The sequence below is a fragment of the Citrus sinensis genome, chromosome 8 (assembly GCF_022201045.2).
Source record: "Citrus sinensis cultivar Valencia sweet orange chromosome 8, DVS_A1.0, whole genome shotgun sequence".
Taxonomy (NCBI): Eukaryota; Viridiplantae; Streptophyta; class Magnoliopsida; order Sapindales; family Rutaceae; genus Citrus; species Citrus sinensis.
Window position 1 is genome coordinate 25,762,158 of NC_068563.1, and position 26,419 is coordinate 25,788,576.

Below are 26,419 nucleotides of genomic sequence, written 5' to 3' on the forward strand. Positions count from 1 at the left end.
GATTCAGTTAAACGAGTTTAGATAGATTCACCCTGAGGTTCGGGGCGAGTCATTTCATTTAACCCAAAATAAAGAAGCCATATAAGGGTTTATTTTTTTAAAGAAAACAAGTAACAAAGACGATGATTATTGAGAAACTCAAATACATTAGAGATTCTAATGAGAATTTTTACTATTTATATTAAAATATAGATTTGTCACCTGAGAGAGCCGATGATGCAAGTAAAAGGAGGCACTCAGCGACGGAGAAAAACGAGATAAAATGATAAAGATAAAAGAGAAAAATTATTTAATGAAGAAATTAAGTACATTTTTAAAAAATACCCTTGGAGGGGTTTTATGAGGACTTCAGAAGGGTCCCAATAACACCACTCGTTTGCTGAAACCCTAATGAGAAGACCCTAGTCTTTCTATCAAAGTTAGCCCGAAACAAGCGAAAGCCCACTAAACAAGAAACCCTAAGCTTCTGGGGAAAAAAAAAGAAAAAAAGTATAAAAAGGGGCAAAAGCAAAAACCCTAAAGATCGCAAAAATCGGCAGCACTGCCTTATAAATTCCCTCCAAAGCACTCTTGCTTAAGCCTCCCCGGTTAATTCTTGTTAAAACCCTAGCTTACTCTCTCTTACTCTTCTTCTCTCCCTAACACACATATCGCTTCAGTCATCTTCGATGGAGTTTTGGGGTAAGCTTCACTCACTCACCTTCTCTTATTTTTATTTTAATCGTTTCCTTTGTTTTTTATTTTTTATTTTTAACTTGTATTTTGTTGTCTCTGTAAATAATTTAATAATTTATTAAATGCATATGTATATATATATGTACGAATTTGTAAAGTTTACAACCCAATATTATTTAATAATTCTTGCCATTAGGAATTGTCCCTTTCCAGTATAAAAGATTAACGGAAATTATCATTTTACTATTAAAATTTTACTGACATATCATGTCAGTATCAAGATTTACCGAAAAGTACATTTTACTACTAAAGTTTTGCGTCGTTATCAATTTAATACCATTCTGTTAAGAAAAAATTAATGTCTCACGGAAATTGAGTTAAAAGTCGATTTTACCCCCAAGAGTTTGGTAGTAAAATGATAATTCTCTTAAAAATTTGGTAGTAAAATGATAATTTATCTATCAAATTAATAGACAATTTTACTCTTACAGCTGGAAATGTTTTTGATGCCCTTATGACATCAACAAATTTTTAACGTTGTTAATGGAATGATATTGAATTGATAACGGCGCAAAACTTTAATAGTAAAATACATTTTTCGTCAAATCTTAGTACTGACATGATATGTCAGTAAAACTTTAATAGTAAAATGATAATATCCCAAACATTAATCGATCATATAATATATTATATTATAGATGAGAGCCACTAAGTTATGTTTATCGTAACTTACGGCTTTTGTCTTTTTCTTATTGACAAATATCATTTGAGTCTTTTTGGTTTTTTATATTGTCAATTTTTATGGTTGTGGGTGCATTTGTCTTCTCCCATCCCTTCTGCATCTATTCTTCATTTTTTCTAATGTTTTTAATATTTCTTTAAATAATAATAGGTGATTATCAAATTCATATAAGTCTGTGATTTCAGTGTAAATTTCTGGTCCTAAATTTACTATTCCTATTCTCTCTTGTTCTAATAAATCTATCTTTTGGGTTAACAGATTTATATATGTATCTATCACATTTTCCCATCCTAAGATCATGTGATCTATACTATCTGCTAATTCATGTATTACATTAAATGCATGTTGGTTCATGGTAATGTTTCTGTTTTGTACCAATATATCAAAAATGTTATAAGTTTATCTATGAATTTCATTTTCTTTTCTATCAAAATTTCACCACCTGTTGTGTCTATTAATCTTTCTCTAAGCTCCTCAGTTAATTCAAGTTCTATATTCCTGATATTATTTTAATCAGTTTTTAATGTTTTTATTAAATTTTTTATTTCCTCTTTTTCATACACTTTTAAAGTATATAAACTATCAAATATTGCTCGTATAGGGTCCATAGGGTCTTTGGCTCTGATACCATTTATTTTCTCTTAAAAAAAACAAAACAAATACATAAAAAACAAAAAACAAATACAACAAAACAAAACAAATCTTAAGACTAAAAAGATATAGGATATTGATGTTATATTACTTATGAAAAATATAAGACTGCAAAAATGTTAAAGCTTATAATATTCAATTATTCACTTGAAGTACGTGACTTGTTATCCGACAGTACAGACTAGACTAGTGCCTGTTCAGGATCACCTTTGGAATTTACGTCGTCGATTTCTCGTCGATATACTCAAATGAAAGGGTTTTCTTTAAAACTTTTTATGTTTTCTAGCAACAATTTATATTTCAAATTCTTCGTTATCTGAACTATAGATATATGAAGGTCCGACTTCATAATCTATTTTTTCTAAATAGGCTTTTATTACATCTATTCCTTCTTCTAAAGTTAACATAATTATATTATGTTTCAGGTTATCTATTTCAATGTTGTTTATAATTTTTCTTTTTATTTCTTGGGGTAATTTAAGACTATCTACTGCTAATAAGTCTTCCGTTCTAACAAGTTCTTGTTTACTGAAAAGATACGAACTTTGTTTAAATGATCCTAGATCAAAATCTATTATCATCATATGTTCGTTATATGTTATTTTAGTAGTTGGATTTATTATATATTCTTTAGATTCTCCTAAATAGAACTTATGATTCATATTATTAAAGATCAATTTGAGAAATATGCTCTTCCTCCACAAATCTCCTCATCATCAAATCATCAACAAACTTCCACCAACAGATAAGGGTTAAGAATTATTACCTAAGCTATCCTTATTTCCTTGCCTTTCGACCTTTCTCCAGTGACCTGCAGCCTGGTGGTCCTTATACCCTAAACGGCCTCCTTGCCTCAACGGGATCAGCGGACTCGAGCGGCTTTACTGTGTGGATCCTGATCGTTGTGCTTAGAAACGTCGAATAAGTTTAGGTTTCCTTTCCCTTTCTCTGGTTTTATTTTGTTTTTGATCTGTGATGTCTTGATTTTGGATTTAGAGCTGGGGAGTTGTTTAGTTGTTCATCTAATTCGGAAAAGATAGATCAGTTTTTGGAGACAATGAGCTCTGTCGAGCTTTTTCCTCTTTTTTCTTATTTATTCAAAAAATGTTTACATTTTTGCCCTTACATTATTGGGCTCGTACATCATTGCTTTCGTCACTATCATCATTTTATCATGCTCTTGCCCTTATATTATTGGGCTCTTACATCATTGCTTTCGTAACTACATTATTATTTTGCTTTTGTCGGGCATCTTCTTTATTTTGTCTGCCACGTCCTGCATCTTTTTATCTTTATCAGGAATCTCTGTCTGTCACGTCTGCTTTTTATCTTGTCAGACATCTTCTTTATTTTGTCTGCCACGTCCTGTATCTTTTTATCTTTATCGGGAATTTCTGTCTGCCACGTTCTATTGGAGTTGTTTCATTTCCATGAGTTGGTAAGCCTGCTCCATGGTTTTACTGCTGCTGGGGAAACGTATAGTGCTTATTTCATTGATGAATTCTAGCAGTATATTTGAAGGCGTGTGACTGTCTTCAGCAGTTATAAGGATGTAATTCTGGAACTTGATTATTGTTATGAAATTTCTTTTGTATAGATCCTTGGCTATGCTCCATATGGCTTTTATCCCTCTGGCTCTGCGGGTCCTGATCCAAGTTTCATTTATGTGGGGAACATTTGTGTATTCTGTTCCTACTTCTATTTTGAAATTTTTTGTGAGATGGCCTACAGAAATCATATAAAAGGCTTGGTATTCTATATTTTGATAATATTCTGGGCTTATGGTGTAGAACTTTAGGTATATGGGCCTTTTTTAGGCAAATCTTGAAATTTCTTTAACTAACATTTCATCTAGACTGGCTATTTCCTGAAGAGTTATATGTGGATATACTAAATCTAAATACTCATATTTTGCTATTCTTCCAATAAGGAGTGGATCTGCTCCTTTTGTGGCTATCATTCTGGGGTACATATTTTTTCCTGGTGCTTTGAAGTTTGTATTGTTATGGGAACAAGTGGAATATACCCATATGGAGAACTGTTTATACTCTTCTTCTTTTGGGTTTAGAGGTTTCTCCTCTTCTTCTGTACAGGGATTGTTTATTTGGATAAACTTTTTTGAAGGGCTTAATTTTGGTGATTCGACCTTTATGGAGATGGTTTTATTTGCAATTGGATCAAAGATTGGTTTATGCTCTCTGAAGGGTCCACTACTGCTTCCTTCTTCGGTGTTTATTGGGCCTGTGTTTATAGAGAGTGTCTTTGTTAGATCCCTTATGTATGATTCTAATAAATGTACTCCTTTTTCATGAGACTCGGTAGCCTCTTTTATATAATTTATCGCATCAATTATATCAGATGCCTCTGTTTTGAGCCTCACTATTTCGGCTTCTATTTTGCTGAAGATTTTATTTACTTCTGGATTCATCTCCAAATTCTATGTTCCTGCTCAAGAAATCTGCGAGACAATTGTTAGTTCCTTTTATATGTACAATTTTAAAATTGTAATATGATAAATAAGCTTGCCATCTATGTAATCTCCTATATTGGGGTTCATTTGGTAAAATTTTGCTTATTAAAGACCCTACTTGAGAATTATCTGTTTCTACAATGAAATATTTTTGTAATAAAAATAATGAGAACTTTTTTATTCCTTTGTATATTGCAAGAAGTTCTTTTTCATGAACTGGATAGTTAACCTATGCTTGGTTAAATGTTCCACTAGTATATCGACAAATTTCATTTAGGTCTGTTTTAAGTATTGCTCCCCAATATAAATCAGATGCTTCAGTCTGTATGATTAATTTATCATTTTCTTCTAGTAATCTTAATGATAAAAGGTTTTTACATTCTTTTTTTAATTTTTTTACTGTTTCTGTATGTTCTTTACTCCATCCTCTTGTATTATTTTTTCTAAGTAACTTTTGGAGTATATTTCTCTTTTTGGCTAAGTCTTTAATAAATCCTTCTGCATAATTTAAACATCCTAAAAATTTTTGTATGTGTTGTTTATTTTCTAATTTGTCTGGGAACTCTATGATTTTTCTGCCTATATGACTTTGGAGCCTTATTCCTTTTTTATCAAGAATCATTCCTAAAAATTCTATCTTCTTATGTTCTATGACTGCCTTTCTTTCAGATAACACTATCCCCTCCTTAATACATATATTAACAAATTCTTTTAAATGGATTCTATGATCTTCTAATGTTTCTGAGGCTATTAATATATCATCAACATAAACTATGATGTATTTATAATCTCTAAATATTTTATCCATACGGCTTTGGAAGATTTGGGGGGCATTTTTTAATCCAAAAGGCATTACTAACCATTCATAACGTCCTTGTGGAGTACTAAAGGTTGTATAAGGAATACTGTGGTCTTCCATTTTTATCTGCCAAAATCCTGATTTACAATCAAATTTTGAATAATATGATTTATTTTTTACAAGATTTATTAGTACCTTTTTATTGGGTAGAAAATATCCATCAAATTTTGTATATTTGTTTAGCTCCTTATAATTTATTACCATTCTTGCTTTTTTTTTTTACCTGTTCTGCCATTTTTCTGACCATAAAGGCTGGGCTATTATGTGGAGTATTACTCGTTCTAATTAGTTTTAGATTTAATAACTCTTTTATTTGGATTTTAAATTCTTCTCTGTCCTCTTCTGTGTACATCATAGGTCTGAGTCTTATTATTCTATTTTCAATTAATTCTATTTTTGCTCTAGGGTGATCTGGTTTCCATAATGCTAATGGGTTTTCTTTGTAAACTTGTTCAAGTTGAGATTTTATTGTTTCTAATTGTATATTATAAATTTGTCCTTTCTGTATTAAATAATGTTTTTCATAAATAACCTTATCACCACGCTGAGCTGGCTGAACTCTGTAAGGCTTAAATTCTCTTGGGATACGAAGGATACGATTACATGGGGTTTTCAAAGTGATCATATAGGGAGTCTGTTGGTAATATTGAAATTGTTGGATAAAATCATTTCCTAGAAGTATATCACAATCCATTTGATTATATTGGAATACTTGGTTAATACGGACCATTTTGCTTCCTAAAAGGATTTCAAAATTTATTAGGGATTGGTTAACTTGTTGTTTATCACCTGTAATCCCTACAATTTTTAATTTGCCATTTGGTTTCCATTGGTTTGAGAAAAAAGATTTCATAATGGTAATTTCACTTCCTGTATCTATCAAGGCACAAGTATCTATATCCTTTTCGGTTATATTTATTTGTATATAAACTGACATAGGGTATTTTATATAGGCTTGTTTTAACATGTCTCACAGACTATCTTTTGGCCTTCTATTTGTAGAGTGATTTGATGTTTTTCAATTTTATAATATTCTAAACTATTTAGGAAACTATTTCCTAACACTATATGTTTTTCTGGATCTGTAGTCATAAAAGAGTCTATATAACAAGACACAATTATTCTAATTCCTTCTATGATTAGTGGAACTTTTACTTCTTGTTTACAGATATGTTTATTTCCATTGAAATCAGTATATTCATATGGGATTTCTTTTTCTTTTATTAAAAGTCCTTTATTTTTAGTATGATTCATATAATTATGGCTCGTTCCAGTGTCTACTAAAATAGGTATTTTAGTTGTATATTCTATTCCATTAAAATATTGTCCAAATATTTTTACTACATTACTAGTTATTATAGGTCTAATTGGTTGTCTGTCTATGTTGGCTAATTGTTTATCAGTACTTAACCTTCTAGAAGAACTTCCCCTTATTAAAGTTCTTCCTGCAAAACTTATAGGAATTATAGAGTTTTCATTATTTTCATTTAAAAATTATTTTTTATCATCTATATTTAGCTCATAAGTTATAGGGATTTTATAATCCTGAATTACAGGTTCTATAAAGGTTGTTATATTTTCACATTCTTTATTTATTTCTATGTAAGGTTTATTTCCATAGATTTCTCCGTAGTTTGAATTACAAAAGCTATATAATGCTGAATAATGTATGGTCATAAGTCTATTTCCTTCTTTCATTAGATTCTTTTTTAACAATTTAAAGTGTAAGCTTAATGTCGCATCTATATTTTTATCCTTTATGTGTACACAATATCTAGGGTGACATGTAAATAGTAATTTAATATAACACAAATTTCCTTTTACTGTTCCTAAATGTCCTATACTAGGATCATAGAACCGTTGATCATGTATTGACAAAACTATAGGGCTGTCTATCCCTTCTTTAAAAAGAGATTTTATTAAGATTTGTATTTCTACTAAATATACATATTGTATTTTTTCTGTTATTGATTCATTTTTTATTTTTCTTAAAGCTAGATCTATAGTTTTTTTGTTTATTAGACTGAATCTAATGTTTCCTTCAGCTTGTGTAACTGTTACAGCTTTTTCTTGTTCATAGTATTCATGTAATACTCTTCTTTTTCTTTTAAATAAATCTCTCAGTTTTTGTAATACTCCATACTCTGGTTTTTCTACGCTTAGTTTTAATAATTTATTGTATTTTTCTTTGTTAAAAGTAGCAACAAGACTATATCCACTTTTGTTTTCTTCTCTTTCTATTTCATCAATTTCTTCTATATTGTCTTTTTCTACTAATTCTTTTTTATCCTGATTCATCGTCAGAACGTTCTATCATATAGACTTCTGTTCCCTCATAATCAGATAAATTGGTTATTTCTTCTAGATCATCTTGTATTATTCTAAAATCTTCTTGTAAAATTCTAACTTTCTTTTTAGTACAATCTGTGCTAATATGTCCTTCCTCTCCACAATTCCAACATTTGCACTTAGATTTATCTAATTGTTTTCTATGGTTTCTGTATCTTCTTCTATAATATTTCCTTCCGGGTTTCTTATACTTTCTTTTAAAATTTTTATATTTTTTATATATTTTTCTCTTTTATACCTCCTCTTATGTCCACGAGGCACATAGCATCCCCATTGGGTTGGCATTTCTGTCTTTTCACAGCATATGTCTGTTATATTTCTACTCTTTTTTATTAAGTTTCTTTGGATACATATATCACTAAGTCTTGTATTCAAAAATCTTATTCTAGCTCCTAATGTATTAGGGAGTCTATTTGTCATGCTATATTTTTCATATTCATTTACAAAATAATTATTCCAAGGGTAAGGTAATTTAGAGTAATACAAATTTTTATATACTTCTTGGTCTTCTAGACTTACGTATTGTTCATAATAATATTTATTGAATTCGCATGTATATTCTTTAACATAACACATATTACAAATTGTTAAGTTTATTAATTTTAGTCTAGCGTTTAATTTTTCATTATTTGCTTCTTTCTCGGAATTTTCTAACCAGTCTTCCCCTAAAAATTCACTTGCTACATATTCTATTATTCTCTCAATTCCTAATGTTTTACTTCTTCTGAAAGCTATTTTAGTTGAGTCTTTTATTAATCTCTGTATATCATCACTTAGGCCTCGCCACCAGTTAAACACATTTCCTGTAAAACTAGCTAATAGGATGTCCACAAAAACGTTTATTTTTTCTTCTTCTGTGTCTACATTCCAGTCATCATTTGCACCATTATATATGAAAAATAATTTCATTTGCATTCCCCATTCTGCTAGTGTTTTACGGGGATCCATTTTACAATCTAAATCTAAAAATGTTCCAGCATTACTGATAGGGATTAGAGTATCTTGGTTTGGTTTCTATTCTTGTTTCCAAGGTGTATTTTTAGCTTGAGGTATGTATTCATAAAATGGTCTTCCTTTCTTTTTATTTGTTGTATATCTATGACTTGGTTCTGCTACATTGGGTTTCATTTCTGGTCCTCCTGTTGTATTCATTTTTATTTTATACTCGTTTCCAAAGTCTTCTAAATCACTTAGATTTATATCACTAAACTTTTCAGTTATGTTATCTAAGATATCTTCCATTAATCCGAATTTGAATCAGTAGGTGTTTTTATTTCTAATTTTTCTTTTCCTTTTTCTTCTTTCTTTATTTCTGCTTTTAATTCTTCTGATTCTTTCAATATTTTTGGGTACTGTATTTCCATAAACCAGGCATCATAACTATTTATTTGTGGTCTTTGTGTAGGTTTTTTAAAGCTTGTTCTAATGATTCCTGTTTTTAATATATCTAATCTTTCTAATTTTTTTTTCTTTTGACTTTTCTGCATTACTGATATTTCTATTTTTTTTTCCCTATTTCTTGTTTTATGTCTTTTATTTCTTCTTTGAGATTCAAAATGATCTCTTTCAATTCTATTAATGTAGTTTCCATAAAGGTTAGGGGTGTTAAAAGATTTTTTACATTCTTGAATGTATGTTACGTTACACGTAACATAGGTTTAGCCTATTATAGATACTCAACGGATGAGTTTGAAAATAAACGAATCGCTTGCTCTGCAACATTTTTCCGTACAGGTTCAGTTGGATTTTTCTATTTTGTATCACTTAACGATTTATCAACGAAGTGAATTCCTCCTCAGCCAGTCAGCGAGTCACGTGTCATGTTTCATTTTTCATCTTTTCGTTCTTTTGTATGGAATCAAATTTGTGGGTTGTAACAGTGCAGCATCAATTAATATCCCATCGAACGTACGCACAGTGTTCTGGACTCTCTCCAGGGTCATGTACAAATATAGCCACGAGTTAAGGACTAGAATCCCATGTAACATAAGTCTCATATATACGCTAATTGAAATTATATTTTAAATTATGGCTCTTAATCTGCTCATGTCTTTTTTTCTTCACTTTTACAATTGTGTCATTGCAACAATATTTTTAGGGAAATTAATTAATTTAACTAAAAAAATTAATCCTAGCGGTAGAATAAAATAAATGTGAATTTTTTTGTTATTATTTTATTTTTAACATTCATTTGATAAATTAATTTTTTATAAATAATTATTAACACAATTATAAATTTATCAAACATTGCTTCAAAATTGTAATAAGAGCATTATCATAAAAGCAAAGGAAATATAAGGGCATGAGGGTCATGTATTCAATAACAAAAGTGTTTTGAAGTATTTTTCAAAATATATGCACTAAACGAGCAATTAATTAATATAAGGACAGAATGAGCATTTATCCTAAAATGTGGGTGCCAAATAGTGTAATGAGTAAAATCTTTTGAGTAAAAACAAGAAGTTTAGAATTTAAACTACACTCAGTGCTCACGTAAGCAGAGATAGAATTAAGTTTGTCGTTAAGATATATAAAGTAAATCATGCTTGATGAATGATTTCTATTTGGATCGAGGACCATGCCTTAGGGAAGAAGTCTCAAAATCCTATTAGTATCACTAAATCAGATCCAAAATTCCAAATTAAACAATATTATCATAGTTATGGATAATTGTATTTAAATTTTTGTTTTTCATTTTAATTTAAATATAAAATGTCAAATATATATATATATATATATATATATATATATATATATATATATGTACAGTGATCCAATCCGGGAGTTGGCTTCTTCTTTTTTTTTTTTTAATTTGTGGGCTGCATATGGTGGACCCCACCATGTGCAGCCATTAGTTTTTGTTCCGGAAACTGTTCCAATCCGGGACTCCCGAATTGGAACAGTACCTATATATATATATAACTAATTAGAGATTCCTAACTATATTAAAGTTAAGGATAAGACAATATATTAAAATACACAGACTCCAATGTAATGTATTTTGTCATGTAATGTATTACTTTTTTTTTTGTCTTTTACTTCATCTCGGATTTTAATATGGGCAGAGATCCCTGATTGGAAAGTCATTCCATACACACACATAGAGGTACCTCATACAGTTTGTAAAATTTACAATCCAATATTTATTTACCTCGTACAAGTTCGTAAAATTTTCAATCCAATATTTATTTAGTAATTCCCACATTTAGGAATTGCTCAATGTAAAAGATTAGTCAATCATATACTATAATTTTGTCCCGGATTGGAACAGTACCCATATATATATATAACTAATTAGGGATTCCTAACTATATTAAAGTTAAAGATAAGACAATTTATTAAAATACACAGACTCCAATGTAATGTATTTTGTCATGTAATGTATTAATTTTTTTTTTTTTGTCTTTTACTTCATCTCGGATTTTAATATGGACAGAGATCCCTGATTGGAAAGTCATTCCATACACACACATAGAGTTACCTCGTACAGTTTGCAAAATTTACAATCCAATATTTATGTACCTCATACAAGTTCGTAAAATTTTCAATCCAATATTTATTTAGTAATTCCCACATTTAGGAATTGCCCAATGTAAAGGATTAGTCAATCATATACTATAATTTAATATATTATACATACTCAATGGGTGAATTTGAAAATAAATGAATGAATCCTTGTCCTACAACGTTTTCCCTACGGTTTGGGTTGGATTTTTCAATTTTGCATCACTTAATTATTTAGGAACGAAGTGAATTCCTCCTAAACAAGTCAAGTGCCTTGTGAAATACATGGTCGGCTTTGGATGTAATATTTTTCTCCTTAAATTCATGGTATTGGCAAAACAAACATTTATCGATGAAATCCAGTTTTGATTTCGATATAAACCAACAAAAAAAAAATCATATAACAAAAATGTTTATTTTATTAGCTTAAATTATTCTATTGAAACTCATCGAAATATTTATTTTTTAAGGTATATAAAGACACCTTTTTAATTACCTAACTGATCAATATGCATAATTTATGTGGTTTATAAAATGTAGGTGCCAACTAGTGTAATTAGTAAAATCTCTTCGGAGAAAACAAGAAGTATGAAATTTAAAGTATAATCACATAAGCAGCAGAGAGAGAACTAGCTAAGTTGTCGTTAAAATATATAGAGTAAATCATTTTTGATGAATGATTCCTATTTGGACAGAGGACCATGTCTTATGGATGGAGTCCTAAAGTCTCATTAACATCACTAAAACAGATCTAAATTAAACAATATTAGCTCAGCTTGTGAATAATTATATTTATATTTTTGTTTTTCATTTTAATTTAAGAAATAGAATGTCAAATAAAATGTCAAATTTTGACACCAATATTTAAATCAATGATAAGAGTTGAGAAATTAAAGAGTTGTTTTATTTGGGGAATTGGCTGTGAGAGAGATTGATGTCCTAAGGATTGCCATTGTTGAGAGCGACGAGGTCGGTGATTGTAATCCTACAAAAAGAATAACTCATTAGGGACCACGAGAGTGTTACTCACGTAGATCATCTGATGCTTAAATTAGAGATTAGGAGTAATACGATAGCAAATAAATAATTAGAGAGAGAAAGAAAAGAGAGTAAGAGAAAAGGCTTGGAATATATTATATCGGGAGATTGTTAATTTCCCCCCCACAGTAATCAACATATATCATTTTTCCCCCTACTATTTTTTTAATGGCCAAAAATCCCCCTGATAGTATAAGTTTGCAGTATTACCCTTATTTTCAACTACTGTTTTATTTATATTTATTATAAATTAAATAAATCACATAAATAGAAACTCAATAAAAAATTAAGCATTAACAACAAGAAATATATGTTTTGATATGAGCAAAAAATTTAATAATAATTTTTTTTGTACTTATTTATTTTGTGAAAATTTTCTTATAATAAATATATAAGAAATTTTTTATAAAATGATAAAAAAAATATTATAAGAAAACTTGAATGACAAATAAAAATTTATTATAAGATAAATAATAAAATATTTTGCCTATAATTTTTACATTTAATTTTAAAATATTACAAAATGTTTATTATAAGAAAATGTTCACAAAATAAATAATTACAAAAAAAATTTATTATTAATTTTTGAGTAAAATCTTGTTTAGTCCCTATATTATAAGGTTAGTGTCCATTTAGTCCATATATTTTTAAAAACACCTCAAAATGTCTTTGCTACTAAATATTGACACTCATGCCATTATTTTTTATTCTTTTTAACTTGTTTTTACAATATTACACTCTTATAATAATTTTTTTATATTAATAAAAAATTAGATTATCAAATTAAACTCAAAAATAAAATAAAAAAAGGTATATAGTAATTTTTGTGGAAGCTCACGTATGTCTAAAAAATTAATATTGTAAAAAATTACTTTATCAATTTTTTTAGAAAAATTAATATTTTAACTCAAGAGAGTGTTCCACAAAAATTAATATTTTTTTTTATTTTTTTTATTTTTTTGTGTTAAACTGGTAATTTTTTTCTTTTTAATAATGTCTAAAAAATTATAATAATAAGGTAATATTGTAAAAATAAGTTAAAAGGAACAAAATATAATGGCAAGAGTGTCAATAATTTAATGGTAAGGATGGTTTGAGGTATGTTTAAAAATATAGGGACTAAACGGGCACTAACTTTAAAATATAGGGACTATACGAGCTTTTACCCTTAATTTTTACTCATATCAAAACATATATTTCTTGTTTTTAATATTGAATTTTTTTTATTTAGTTTCTATTCATGTAATTTATTTAATTTATAATAAATGTAAATAAAAGAGAAGTTAAAAATAAGGGTAATATTGTAAACTTATGCTGTCATGGGGGTTTTGGCCATTATAAAAACAGTAAGGGGATAAATGATATATGTTGATTATTGTAGGGGGAAAGTGACAATCTCCCATGTTATATTCCTCCTCCAATATACATATATTCTCATTTATCTTGTTTATAAGTACTTTTAAGTGATGACCTCTTTATATAAGAGAGATAATATTATTTAATAAAACCAACATAATTATTATTTAATAATTTATTATGTGTGTGCGTGCGGCACATACATACACATTTGTAAAATTTACAACCCAATATTATTTAATAATTCCCACTAATAGAAATTGTCCCTTTCCAATATAAAATAATAGTCAATTATATAATATATTATATTATACATATTCAATGGATGAGTTTGAAAATAAATCGATCGCCTGTCCTCAATATTGTTCCCTATGGTTTGGGCTCGATTTTTCAATTTTGTATCACTTAATTATTTAGCAATGAAGTGAATTGCTCCTAAACAAGTCAGTGAGTTGTCTTGTTTCATTTTCATCTTTTCGTTCTTTTGTAATAATTTTGTACGGAATCAAGTTTGTAATATTGCCGCACCAATTAATATTCCATCGAACTTACGTACAGTATTCTGGACTCTCTCCAGGGTCGTCTATAAATATAGCAATGAAGTAAGGACTAGAATCCCATGTAACATAAGCTTCATATATAGAATCCTTGAAATTATATTCTAAGTCATGGTTCTTAATCTGCTCTCTTCACTACCTGCTGCATGCAATTTCACCAGATTATCATTACCATTATCAAGCAAAGTTAATGGCTTTGTTCCTCCTATTACTCGAGTCCAATATCACATGGCTGCATCCACCACTCCTATTAAGCCTGCTGATCAAACCATTATTAGGCGATCTGCCGATTACGGGCCAACCATTTGGAGTTTTGATTATATTCAATCACTTGACAGTAAATATAAGGTACATAATAAATTAACTAGTTTAATTTGTCTGCAGTTAGTTTAAATATATATGTGACTAATTAAGTAACATATTATTTGATTTGATTTACCATGCAGGGAGAATCGTATGCCAAACAATTGGAAAAGCCGAAGGAGCAAGTAAGCGCGATGCTACAGCAGGATGATAAAGTGGTGGATTTGGATCCTTTACATCAACTTGAGCTCATCGATAATCTGCACAGACTTGGAGTATCCTATCACTTGAGGATGAAATAAAACGAACTTTGGATAGGATACACAACAAGAATACTAATAAAAGTTTATATGCCACAGCACTCAAATTTAGAGTCCTAAGGCAATATGGTTAAAATACACCTGTAAAAGGTACGCATTCACGCAATTTCGTGCAATGATACTTAGCCATAGCACTGTGGCTTGATGACTTGAAGCTCCCCTTCTCATCCATGAAATGCATACATGCATGCATGCACATGTATGTACATGTACTTGTAGAAACTTTTTCACGTTTCATGGATGAGAAGGGGCGCTTCAAGTCATCAGGCCACAGTGACGACGGCAAAGGAATGTTAGCTCTGTATGAAGCTGCATAGCTCCTGGTAGAAGAAGAAAGCAGTATCTTTCGTGATGCTACAAGTTTTACCACCGCATATCTCAAAGAATGGGTAATCAAGCATGATAGTAATAAAAATGATGATGAACATCTTTGTACATTAGTGAATCATGCTTTGGAACTTCCACTACATTGGAGGATGCTAAGACTGGAGGCAAGGTGGTTCATCGATGTATACGAAAATGGACCAGACATGAACCCTATCTTGCTCGAGCTTGCTAAAGTCGACTTTAATATTGTGCAAGCAGTACACCAAGAGAATCTCAAATATGCGTCAAGGTAAGGATTTAGATATGTAGTCTCATTGGATTCCTTCTCATAAAATACGGATTTACTTTCTATAATATTACAAAAAGCATTTATATCATTGAAAAGTTCATTTACAGTCTCTTTACGGTGTTGTAAAAAGGCAGACACCCACACTTAACAATGATTAAGTTTAACTGAGAATGCATATGTGTAACTTAATTAATTTAATGCTAATTAATTATGTGTTCAGGTGGTGGAAGAAAACAGGACTTGGTGGGGAGAATTTGAATTTTGTAAGAGACAGAATAGTGGAGAATTTCTTCTGGTCGGTGGGGGAGAAATTCGAACCTCAGTTTGGATATTTTAGACGGATGTCTACAATGGTTAATGCCTTAATTACAGCAATCGATGATGTTTATGATGTCTACGGGACTTTGGAAGAACTTGAGATATTTACTGATGCAGTTGAGAGGTTACTTTTATTTATAGTTATTTATATCCGTGTGATTGTTTATGAAACATGATACAGTGAGCACTAGTACTGATCATATAATAAGTACTTGGACACACGATATAATTTTGTTATTCCTAATTAATAGTACTAAAGTTGTGGATTATTCAGAGAAAAATTATGAGGCAATGTCAACCAACATAAGATGAGCACGTCGTTCATTAGATCATTACCCATGAATTTATATATTTATACATCTCTCATAATTTAATTTTTTACATTGTTAGATGGGACGCTACTGCAGTTGAGCAACTTCCACACTATATGAAGTTGTGCTTTCATGCTCTCCGCAATTCCATAAATGAAATGACTTTTGATGTTCTTAGGGATCAAGGAGTTGACATTCTCATTTCTTATCTTAAGAAAGTGATACTAGAAAATAAAGCCTTTTATTTTAATTAAGGGGGATTATTTTTCAATCACTTTAAGAATACTAAAAATGTGAATAGCTACGATGAGTATCTGGTATTATCTCCACATCATTTGAAGCTTTAATTTTATATCAACCATCTACTTTCAAAACAATCTAAGATAAAAGATTATTTTGCCCTCCGATTTCATCACATGTTTTCATTTTAGGGGTAAATTAGTCATTTAACTTAGATTATTTAACAATAGCTAACAGAGTTAATGGAAAAATGTGGTTGGCTGACATTAAACTAAAATCTGAGATGGTGTAGAGATATATTAGAAACTTGCGGCGGCTAATTATACTTTTAATATTCTTGAGGTGGTTGGGAATTATTTTCCCTTTAACTGCTTTAGTTTGTGTTTTTGTATTAGATATTATCTAATATAATATTAATGTATTCGATATATAAAAATAAAACTTTCAGTGGGCAGATATATGTAAAGCATATTTAGTAGAGGCAAAGTGGTACAACAGCGGCTACATGCCGACTCTCCAAGAATACATGAAAAATGCTTGGATTTCAATAGGAGCAACTGTAATTCTAGTACATGCATACACTTTTACAGCAAATCCAATAACAAAGGAGGGCGTGGAATTCGTGAAAGATTATCCCAATATAATTCGTTGGTCATCGGTGATTCTAAGATTTGCAGACGATTTGGGAACATCATTGGTACAATTAATTACTTTTTAATATTAATTGTGCTATGGAAAATATGCTGAGAACACAATTATATTCTTATTTTTAGTATAATAAGTTTGACTGAATTAATTATTAGGATGAGCTGAAGAGGGGAGATGTTCATAAATCAATTCAATGTCACATGCATGAAGCTGGAGTTTCAGAGGGAGAGGCTCGTGAACATATAAACGATTTGGAAACCCACATTTCGTTTCCGACGTTTTTGTTGGGATTGCAATGAATTTGGCGAGGATGTCTGAATGCATGTACCAATTTGGAGGTGGTCACCGAGGCAGTGCTCAAGAAATTACTAAAGCTCGTGTTTTGTCCTTATTTTTTGAGCCCATTGCTTAATTAATTATACCTAAATAAGCCCTCAATAAAAGAAAAACATGATGATGCTCCTGTTAATAATAATTCAATAAAATAATATATATCCTTTAATCCCTTTAGTATTTCTCATTCAAAAATAATATATCTCTAGAAATATTGTCTACATACCAAATTTTTGTCATTTGATAGAAATGTCCAAATATAATTTCTTGAGGACCAATATGCTCTAAAATTTTAAATGCCCTTACTTTTGTTATTCAAAATACGTCCTAAATCGTTTCCTTCATTATTCAATTTTTTTTAGAAGGGAAAGGCAGAAGCTTAGTTCAATCTGCTTGACGATATATATAACTCGATAACGATCAATCAACATTCTTTATCCCTTGGGTGAATTTTCTCCGAATCTTTTTTTGTTGATTTGGTGGTCATCATTTTAAATACTACACGTGCCTTAATTTTCTGTCAATTCATATTCTTTAATTAGACCAAGACCAAATTAATTAGTAGTTTCGTTTATCTGCCTACATGTAACAAGGGTGTCATTAATTTGCTGTGGCTACAAATCTGGCTAGCTAGCTCCCAAGCTTAACTACAATGAAAGAAGTCAGAGTTAGAATCCCCGAGTTATTTAAATAACAAAAGATGTTGGTATGTTGTTACACCAGTGACCATAAGCGTGACCATAAGCCAAGTTGTGTGTGTGTGTGTGTATATTCCTCTAGTGCGGGTACTCTCTTATTGTTTTCTTCATGCAGTCATGGTTTTAAGCTCTGCAGTTGAAGAGAGTTAGTTTTTAACTCTCTTAAACTGTTAGCATGCCCACATTAAAAAAAAAAAATGTAGGTGCCCACAACTAAAAATGATTATATATATGTATATGTATATATAGCATTTTTCTAGTGCAGATGCTTTTATTTTTTTCATGGGACATGTTTTTAAACGATGGATTTTAAAAGAGTTAGTTTTTAACTTTTTTTAAACCACACGATTTTATAATTCATTAAAAAATAAATCTCTTAAATTACACTGTTTAAGAACGTGTCTATATTAAAAAAATTATAGGCACTAGCACTTAAAAATAATTATATATATATGTATATATGTGTCTATACTAATTTTAGAAAGTGATTGTATTAGGTGGATAGCTCCCTTTGTATGCGTGCCATTGGTAACTGTAAAATCTAGAGAAAGAGAATTGAGACAAAGAAATATTGAATGGCTTTCAATGATGTGAACACTCAAGAAGCTATATTATTTATACATTGATTACAAAGAAAGTCAAGTATATACACTAGCAAAATTACAATATGTATAAATATTCAATGTCAAAAAAGAAAGTAGATCCAATGATTATTACAAACAATGGAGTACATGATCATCACGATTGCTTTCCTAATAGTAGCACAGCTTTGAGTGGCAGGAAACTTGTGTGTTTTGTTTCAAGAAACCTAGAACACTAATATAAATAATCTTGTGTCAATTGTTTCCATTTCACTATTCTTGGTCTTGATTCGTGTTTTTGAGTGTTGTATCTTGTAGATTGAGTCAATAAACATTCTAAATCTTCAATTATATGATTAAGCTATGTCCTGCGGTGATTGGATTAGCTAATCAGTGATCCAACCATAACAAATCTATATATATATATAAAGTTGAGATTATAAGAGGTGATGTGGCATCACCATTTCTCATCATTTCATATTCTTTATTATCTAATAAATTTGTTGATATTAAAAACTAATTACATTATAAAATATTAAAATAGAAAATAATTATTAGATTATAAATGATTAAATGTCTTTTCCTCTTTCTATTTAAATTCAACAATATGTAACCATTAATAATAATTAATTATAAGTCTTGAAACATTCATTTATTTTATTATACCAACAATTAAATTTTAGTGGCTTAAAATACATCAACTAATTAATATAGGAAGGAAGGTTCCTTCATTTTCTTTCAACAATGCCATTAGAGCCTAATTTTAATGTCATAATCCCATATTTACTCATTCAATCTTTTGTTTAGTGCCTTTTGGCTTCTTCAAACTCCATAAATATTAAATATTTAAGATTTGTGTCATCATTATTTCTCATCTTTTTTTTATTCTCTATTATCTAATATATTGGTTGAGATTAAAAAATAATTACATTACAAAATATTAAAAATCTATATCTATCTATCTATATCTATCTATCTATATATATATATATATATAAAGTTGGGACTAGAGAAGGTGATGTGGCATCACTATTTCTCATCTTCTTGTATTCTCTATTATCTAATAAATTGGTTGATATTAAAAAAATAATTACATTACAAAATATTAAAAATAAAAAATAATTATTAGATTATAAAAGATTACATGTTTCTTCCTCTTTCTATTTAAATTCAATAATATATAACCATTAATAAAAATTAATTATAAATCTTGAAATATTTATTTATTTTATTATGCCAACAATTAAATTTTAGTGGCTTAAATATATTAATTAATTAATATAGGAAGGAATGTTCTTTCATCTTCCCTCAACAATGCCATTAGGGTCTAATTTTAATGCTATAATCTCATATTTAATTATGCAACCTTTTGTTTAGTGGCTTTTGGCTTCTTCAAACTCTATAAATATTAAGTAGTTAAGATTTGTGGCATTATTATTTCTCATCTTTTTTATATTTTCTATTGTCTAATATATTGGTTGAGATTAAAAAATAATTACATTACAAAATATTAAAAATAGAAAATAATTAATAAATTACAAAAAATTACATATCTCTTCCTCTTTCTATTTAAATTCAACAATATGTAACCATTAATAATAAATTAATTATAAGTTTTGAAACATTCATTTATTTTATTAAGCCAACAACTAAACTTTAGTGGTTTAAAATACATCAACTAATTAATATAGGAAGGAAGGTTCATTCATCTTTCCTCACCAATGCTACTAGGACTTAATTTTAATGTCATAATCCCATATTTAATTATGCAACCTTTTATTCAGTGTCTTTTGCCTTCTTCAAACTCTATAAATATTAAGCATTTAAGATTTTTTATGTTTGGATTTTTTTTATTATTTAACCAATATCCTCTTTAGAAATGTTCTTGTGTTTTTATTTTTTGACTTATTTAAATTTTTAGTATTGTGTGCTTCATGGAGTACTCTTTTCTTCATGAGTTAAATAATGATAAAGATAGTTGGATGATAAAGGTTAGGCTTTGTAAGATGTGGGAGTATGTTAATACCAAGAAAAATAGAGAGTTGATTAGTGTGAACATAATTTTTATTGATGAAAAGGTTGTATATATTTAACTATACACATTAATATATATTTTTAATGTTAATAAAAAAATAATTCACATTAATATATATTTTTAATGTTAATAAAAAAATAATTAACTTTCATAAATAACATTAGTTTTATAAGACTGCGTCATCTTTAAAAAAAATAATTCATATTTTTTATCAATTTCATCAAGTGCAAAGTAATAAAAAAAGATAATACTATTTTTTTTTTTAAAGCCGCATGAAGTGCGATTCCATTTCCTAGTTAAATGATAATTTACATGACTTTTGGAATTGCTTATCACTTTATTTTACCATTCAATAAATAAATGTTACCTCACTTGAGATTGTATAATGGATCCGCTTATAATACATCCATTGCATGCCATATAGCTGTTTTTATTTTTTATTTTAAAATTGCTTACCCGTTGGATTTCTTTTATAAGCAATCCAACGGCTTCTATATTTTACGCGTGAAACCGGCTTGGGAACTGGCAAATATTAGGAGCAATTATCACACAGCTACACCAATTTTATCTAAATATCAAAATTATCAATTTAAATTAAGAAAATGTCAAATACCCCAAATTGACATGAAAAATTTGCATTTTCTTACGGCTAAAAATATTTACTTTATATATGTAATGTCTGTATTAATGAGAATAATATTTATATTAGTGTAGATCAATTTTTTTTTCTTATTTTCCATCTAACTATTGAATAGTTTTCAAAAAATTATAACTATTCAGAGTACCAAATATCTTAATTAATCATCAAATATTGTTATTTTCAATATTAGTTGTACTAGTGACTAATATTAATGGTATAAATTTGTATTGTATACAAGGCATATATAATGTACCATATATTTGATATTTGGATTATACACACAAAGATTCTCTTACACAAATTGCTTCATACAAATTTATCATAAATTAATTAAATTATTCCATACTTTGTTTATTTTTTATTTTTGCTGCATTATTAAATTATTGCATGTAACATATTTGATCTTGTGTTATTACTAGTACTATAGTTAATGGTAGTTAAGGGGAAATGGGAATTACTTTCTACTACTTCCTTATATTTTAAGGTATGCCTAAATCCCTTAAAGTTATAACAAAGTTAGCTTTATATATCATTTTACTATTCTACTCTAATCTTAATGTTAGCCATAGAATTTAAATATTTTTGAAAATACAAATCAAATGAAATAATTTATATACCTTTAATGATAAATTTTTTGTTTTATAATGAATTGTAAATTATAGACAAAAATTACAGGTAAGGAAATGTCATAAATATTCCTAATAGTTGTAAATTACCCATTTAAATTGGAATAACATTTGGGTATATGACCACTGTGTGTGTGTGTGTGTGTGTGTGAAGTAATTTTTCTCCATAATTTATAATTTATTATTAAATTTGTTTAATCATTAGGGCTATATAAGTCATTTCACTTTATTTATATTCTAAAAATATTTAAATTTTATGGCTAACATCAAGACTATGTGTAGAATAGTGCAATGATACATAAAGCTAACATTGTTATAACTGCAGGGGAATTTGGATCTATTTCAAAACACGAGAGGGATTTTAATTTCTCTAAACAATAGGAGATAATCTTCATTTTTTCATATTGTTAACAACTGTTATTATAGTCATTATTACTAGGATTAAACTAAATTCAACTTATGATATTTTTACGATATTATATATTTTTATGAGATGTGTGTATAGTGCATACGATATTTTTTTTATGATAATAAAAGTTTTAATAATGTTTACATATGTAGTCTAACTGAATGTGTTTTTCTAAAGTGTGTATAATCTAATTTTATTTTTTTGACCTCAATTGAAAACCATTCGTTCAAGTCAACAAGGGACAATTTTATAAAAAATAAAATTTTAATAATATAAAGCGTAATTTTGTTAGGTTTTATGAAAATAGTTGTTGTTGACATTGTATTGTACCCTTAACTAAATTAACAATGTAACTAGACAACTATAATTTTAGTGCAACACCTAGAATTAAATAATTTAGGGAAAAGGGATATCTACACCCTCAAGATTTGGGAAATTGATCATGTAAACTCCCATGTTTTCATGATAATTAATGTTTTAATATGTTTTCTTTTTTTTTCTTGATTGCATTGATTTCCTAATGTGTTTTGTTTTTCACAAAATAGTGTTCCCTTTGAATTGCATTTACTGTGCTTAAATCATTAATTAAAGACAAATTAAATGATGACTCACCCGAATTGGATTTAAAATAAATACTAATTTGTAAATCTTAAAATTTCAATATAAAATTAATTTTCATTGTTACTGGGAAAATCATATAATAAATAAATAATTTGCATTATCATAAACATTTGAAAAATAAAAATTTGAGCTGTGCAAATTGCATATGCAATTGTTAAAAATGAAATTTTGGTTGATGTGATGAGAAATCAAAGAATTTATTTCGGAAAGAAAATGAGTACAATTAATTTGAAATAATAAAATAGACATGTCTATAATGATCAAAAGATTAAGTATAAATAAGTTGAGTTTAAGAAATCTCAAGAAGTCAAGAAGATCAAAAAGAGAAAAAAAAAATGTTCCAACAAAATTAGATTAGGTAAGTTCCTAATTTTTGTACCTTACAATGTTGATTGTAGTTTATAGAAAATTGAATAGGGGTTACAATAATGAATTTTTAATATATTATAGTAAGTTGATATTTACTGAAATAAGAAGAACTTAAAACACAAAAGTAGTAAACTAATTAACTAAACATTTGAACCCATATGTGAGGAAGTTTAACTAAAATATGGGACTAATCTAACTAAATATAAAAGTAAATTTGGTATCTAACCTATTTTATAAAAGTAAATTTGATATCTAACCTAATTTATTAAAATCTCACATATATAATAAGAATATTCAATTCACTAGATACAAAGATTGAACAAATTATCTTTTTATTCTTCGGCATGTGATTACCTATTATGAGCAGTTTAATGTCGCACCATAATCCCAAAAATTCTCGTTCTGATAAGGCACCATAATGATTGAATTTGCAAACTTCACAATGAATTGTAAACTTCACAATCTGATCTATATTAACCTAATGAGTTGTCTATCGAGACCTATGATACAACTTATTTTTCTTTTCTCTAGGACAAGTTTAATTGTCTTGTCTGTATGACAAGTTCTTTGTGACTTTTTCGCATCTGGTTCCTATTCTTCTTTTCTTTTTCATTCTCACGATGGCTACTATTGACGACATATTGGAGCATGATATCAATAGAGGGGCTGCGAATATATCTATTGAGGAGGAGGAGGAAAGTGGCTTAATTGTGGCAGCTGATGAGGAGGTGAATGAGGGTAAGGGGAGAATTAATTCCCGCTTCTGTTTGGTCGGTTGTTTCCTCACAGGTAAAGTGATTAATTTTGCTGCTATGAAACATACCATGACTTTATTGTGGCATCCTGGTAAGGGGGTTTGTATCAGAGATTTATTCCCCACGCTTTTTCTATTTCAATTCTTTCATGAGATTGATGTTAAACGGGTGGTGGAATCGGGCCCTTGGACATTCGATCAACACATTTTACTTATTAAACGATTGGAAGAGAATGAGCAACCACAAAATATCCCACTCTTCTTCACCTCATTTTGGATTCAAGTATATAATCCACCCATCGGTTTCATGTCGGAGAAAATTTTAAAAGACATTGGAAACTACATAGGCATTTTTGTGGAATATGATGAGAATAATTTGATGGGCATTTGGAGAAACACATGAGAATCTACGTGACTATCGATGTGCGAAAACCTCTTAAAAAAAAGAATGAAGATGAAGAAAGAATGAGGTGACTGGGTTTGAATTGATTTCAAATATGAGCGGCTGAATATTTTCTGTTTCATATGTGGGTTACTGGGACATACTAAAAAACAATGTCCAAAGGTGTATGACTTCCCGAATGGTGGCATAGAGAAGCCTTATGGACATTGGTTGAAAGCTCTGAGTAGGAGAGCTATAATGAATTCTTGTGAGCGGTGGCTGCGATCGATGTCGCCAAAACAGTCAGCATGTGAAGATGGAAACTCCATGAATCAAGCAGTTGCCATGACTATTGATTCGGCTAATGCCACCATATCCGGAGTTGTCGTGTCAAGTACCATGTTTGTTGGCAAAAATATGAGGATCATGGTACCGTTTAAGGATAGTGGTGAGAAGAATCTAAAGGGGAATAATTTCAAAGGCAAGTCAACAGAGGAGCCAGCTCATATTAGCGGGGACAAGGAATCTGTGGAAGAAATGGAAATTGGGTTTATAGTCAATGAGGCTAAAAGGAGGAGATCACAGGATGGGCTCCTAATTAATGTGGGTAATGTTAGGGAAGAATCAACTCAATTTGCGGAAAATCAAGTGGTGTCAAAAAATGGACCAGCAGTAGGACCTGTAATCCAGGCTCACTGAAAGCAATGAGTACCTTGAGCTGGAATTGTCGTGGGCTTGGCCAACCACGGACAGTTTGGATGCTTGCAGATTTGATTAGTAGCAAGAAACCTTCGTTCATTTTTCTTATTGAGACTTTATGTAGTAAAAGTAAGTTAGAGAGGATTAAAATTCAATTGGGCTACGATGGGCTTTTTGTGGTTGAGAGAGTGGGCCGAAGTGGTGGTCTCACACTATTGTGGAAAGCTCCTAGCAATGTTGATATCTTAAAGTTTGCGAATAATTTCATTGATTCTGAGGTTGAAGTGCATGGGTTGGGAAAGTCGAGGTTGACCGGATTCTATGGCTATCCTGAGTCCAGCCGGCGCCGAGAATCGTGGGACTTGCTTCGGTTACTCTCTATCTCTTCTTCTCTGTCGTGGGTCTGCATTGGCGATTTTAATGACTTACTGGCGACCACTAAGAAGCGGGGGAGAATTACGCACCCAAATTAGAAGCTGGTGTGATTCCAGACCGCTATTGCTGACTGCCATTTGTTTGATCTTGGGGTAATGGGTTATCAGTTTACTTGAGAAAGAGGTAGAGGAATTGATAATTGGGTTGAAGAATGGCTGCATTTGCATTGGAGGCATGTCTTAAGTAATTCAGTAAGGTAAAAGTCTACAGCTTGGAATCTACTTGCTCAGATAATCTTCTCATTCTTTTGGATCCTAATATGAAAGTACCTTCTTCGAGACAAAAAAGATTTTATTTTGAAAACGTTTGGTTGCGTGAAGCTGATTGTTGTGATGTTGTTCGAGACAACTGGTTTTCTCCTACTAGTAGCTCAATTTAGCAAAAAATTATGATTTGTGGGTCTGCATTGATGGAGTGGGGAGGTCATTTAGCCCGAGATTTTCATAAGTGTATGCTGGAGTGTAGAAAGCAATTGGCTGTGTTAAGGGGCCATCATGATTGTGAGGGTGTGGCTGAGTTCACAAAGGCAAGAAATCGCTATAATGAGCTGTTACACAGCGAATGAAGTGTTTTGGAAGCAGTGAGCAAAATCGATTTGGCCGAAAAAAGGGGACAAGAATACTCGTTTTTTTCATGCCTCTGCTTCAACGCGGAAAAGACAGAACTCTTTTGGGAACCTTCGAAACAAGCAAGGGGTTTGGTGTACCAAATCGGATGAGGTTGATGATCTAATTGTTGATTACTTTCAAAGCCTATTTCAATATGATGGGAGTAATAGTGTAGAGGTTATTCAATGTGTGGAAACTCGAGTTACAAATGAGCAGAACTCGATGTTGTTGCAACCATTTTCTGCCACGGAAGTTAAGGAAGCACTCTTTGA

General features: G+C 29.8%; 1 protein-coding gene and 1 pseudogene across 1 annotated transcript in view; both read left to right on the forward strand.

Annotated features, from left to right (window-relative positions):
* The first annotated feature begins 634 nt into the window (after positions 1 to 634).
* LOC102618548 (histone deacetylase HDT1-like) overlaps positions 635 to 26,419 on the forward strand; it is a 36,706-nt gene continuing 10,921 nt past the window's right edge. The window contains exon 1 of the mRNA XM_006484917.4: positions 635 to 681. Coding sequence (XP_006484980.1) covers positions 669 to 681 — 13 coding nt within the window. The 5' untranslated portion in view covers positions 635 to 668. The remainder of the gene's footprint in view (positions 682 to 26,419) is intronic.
* On the forward strand, positions 14,311 to 17,414 carry LOC102618263 (gamma-terpinene synthase, chloroplastic-like; annotated as a pseudogene).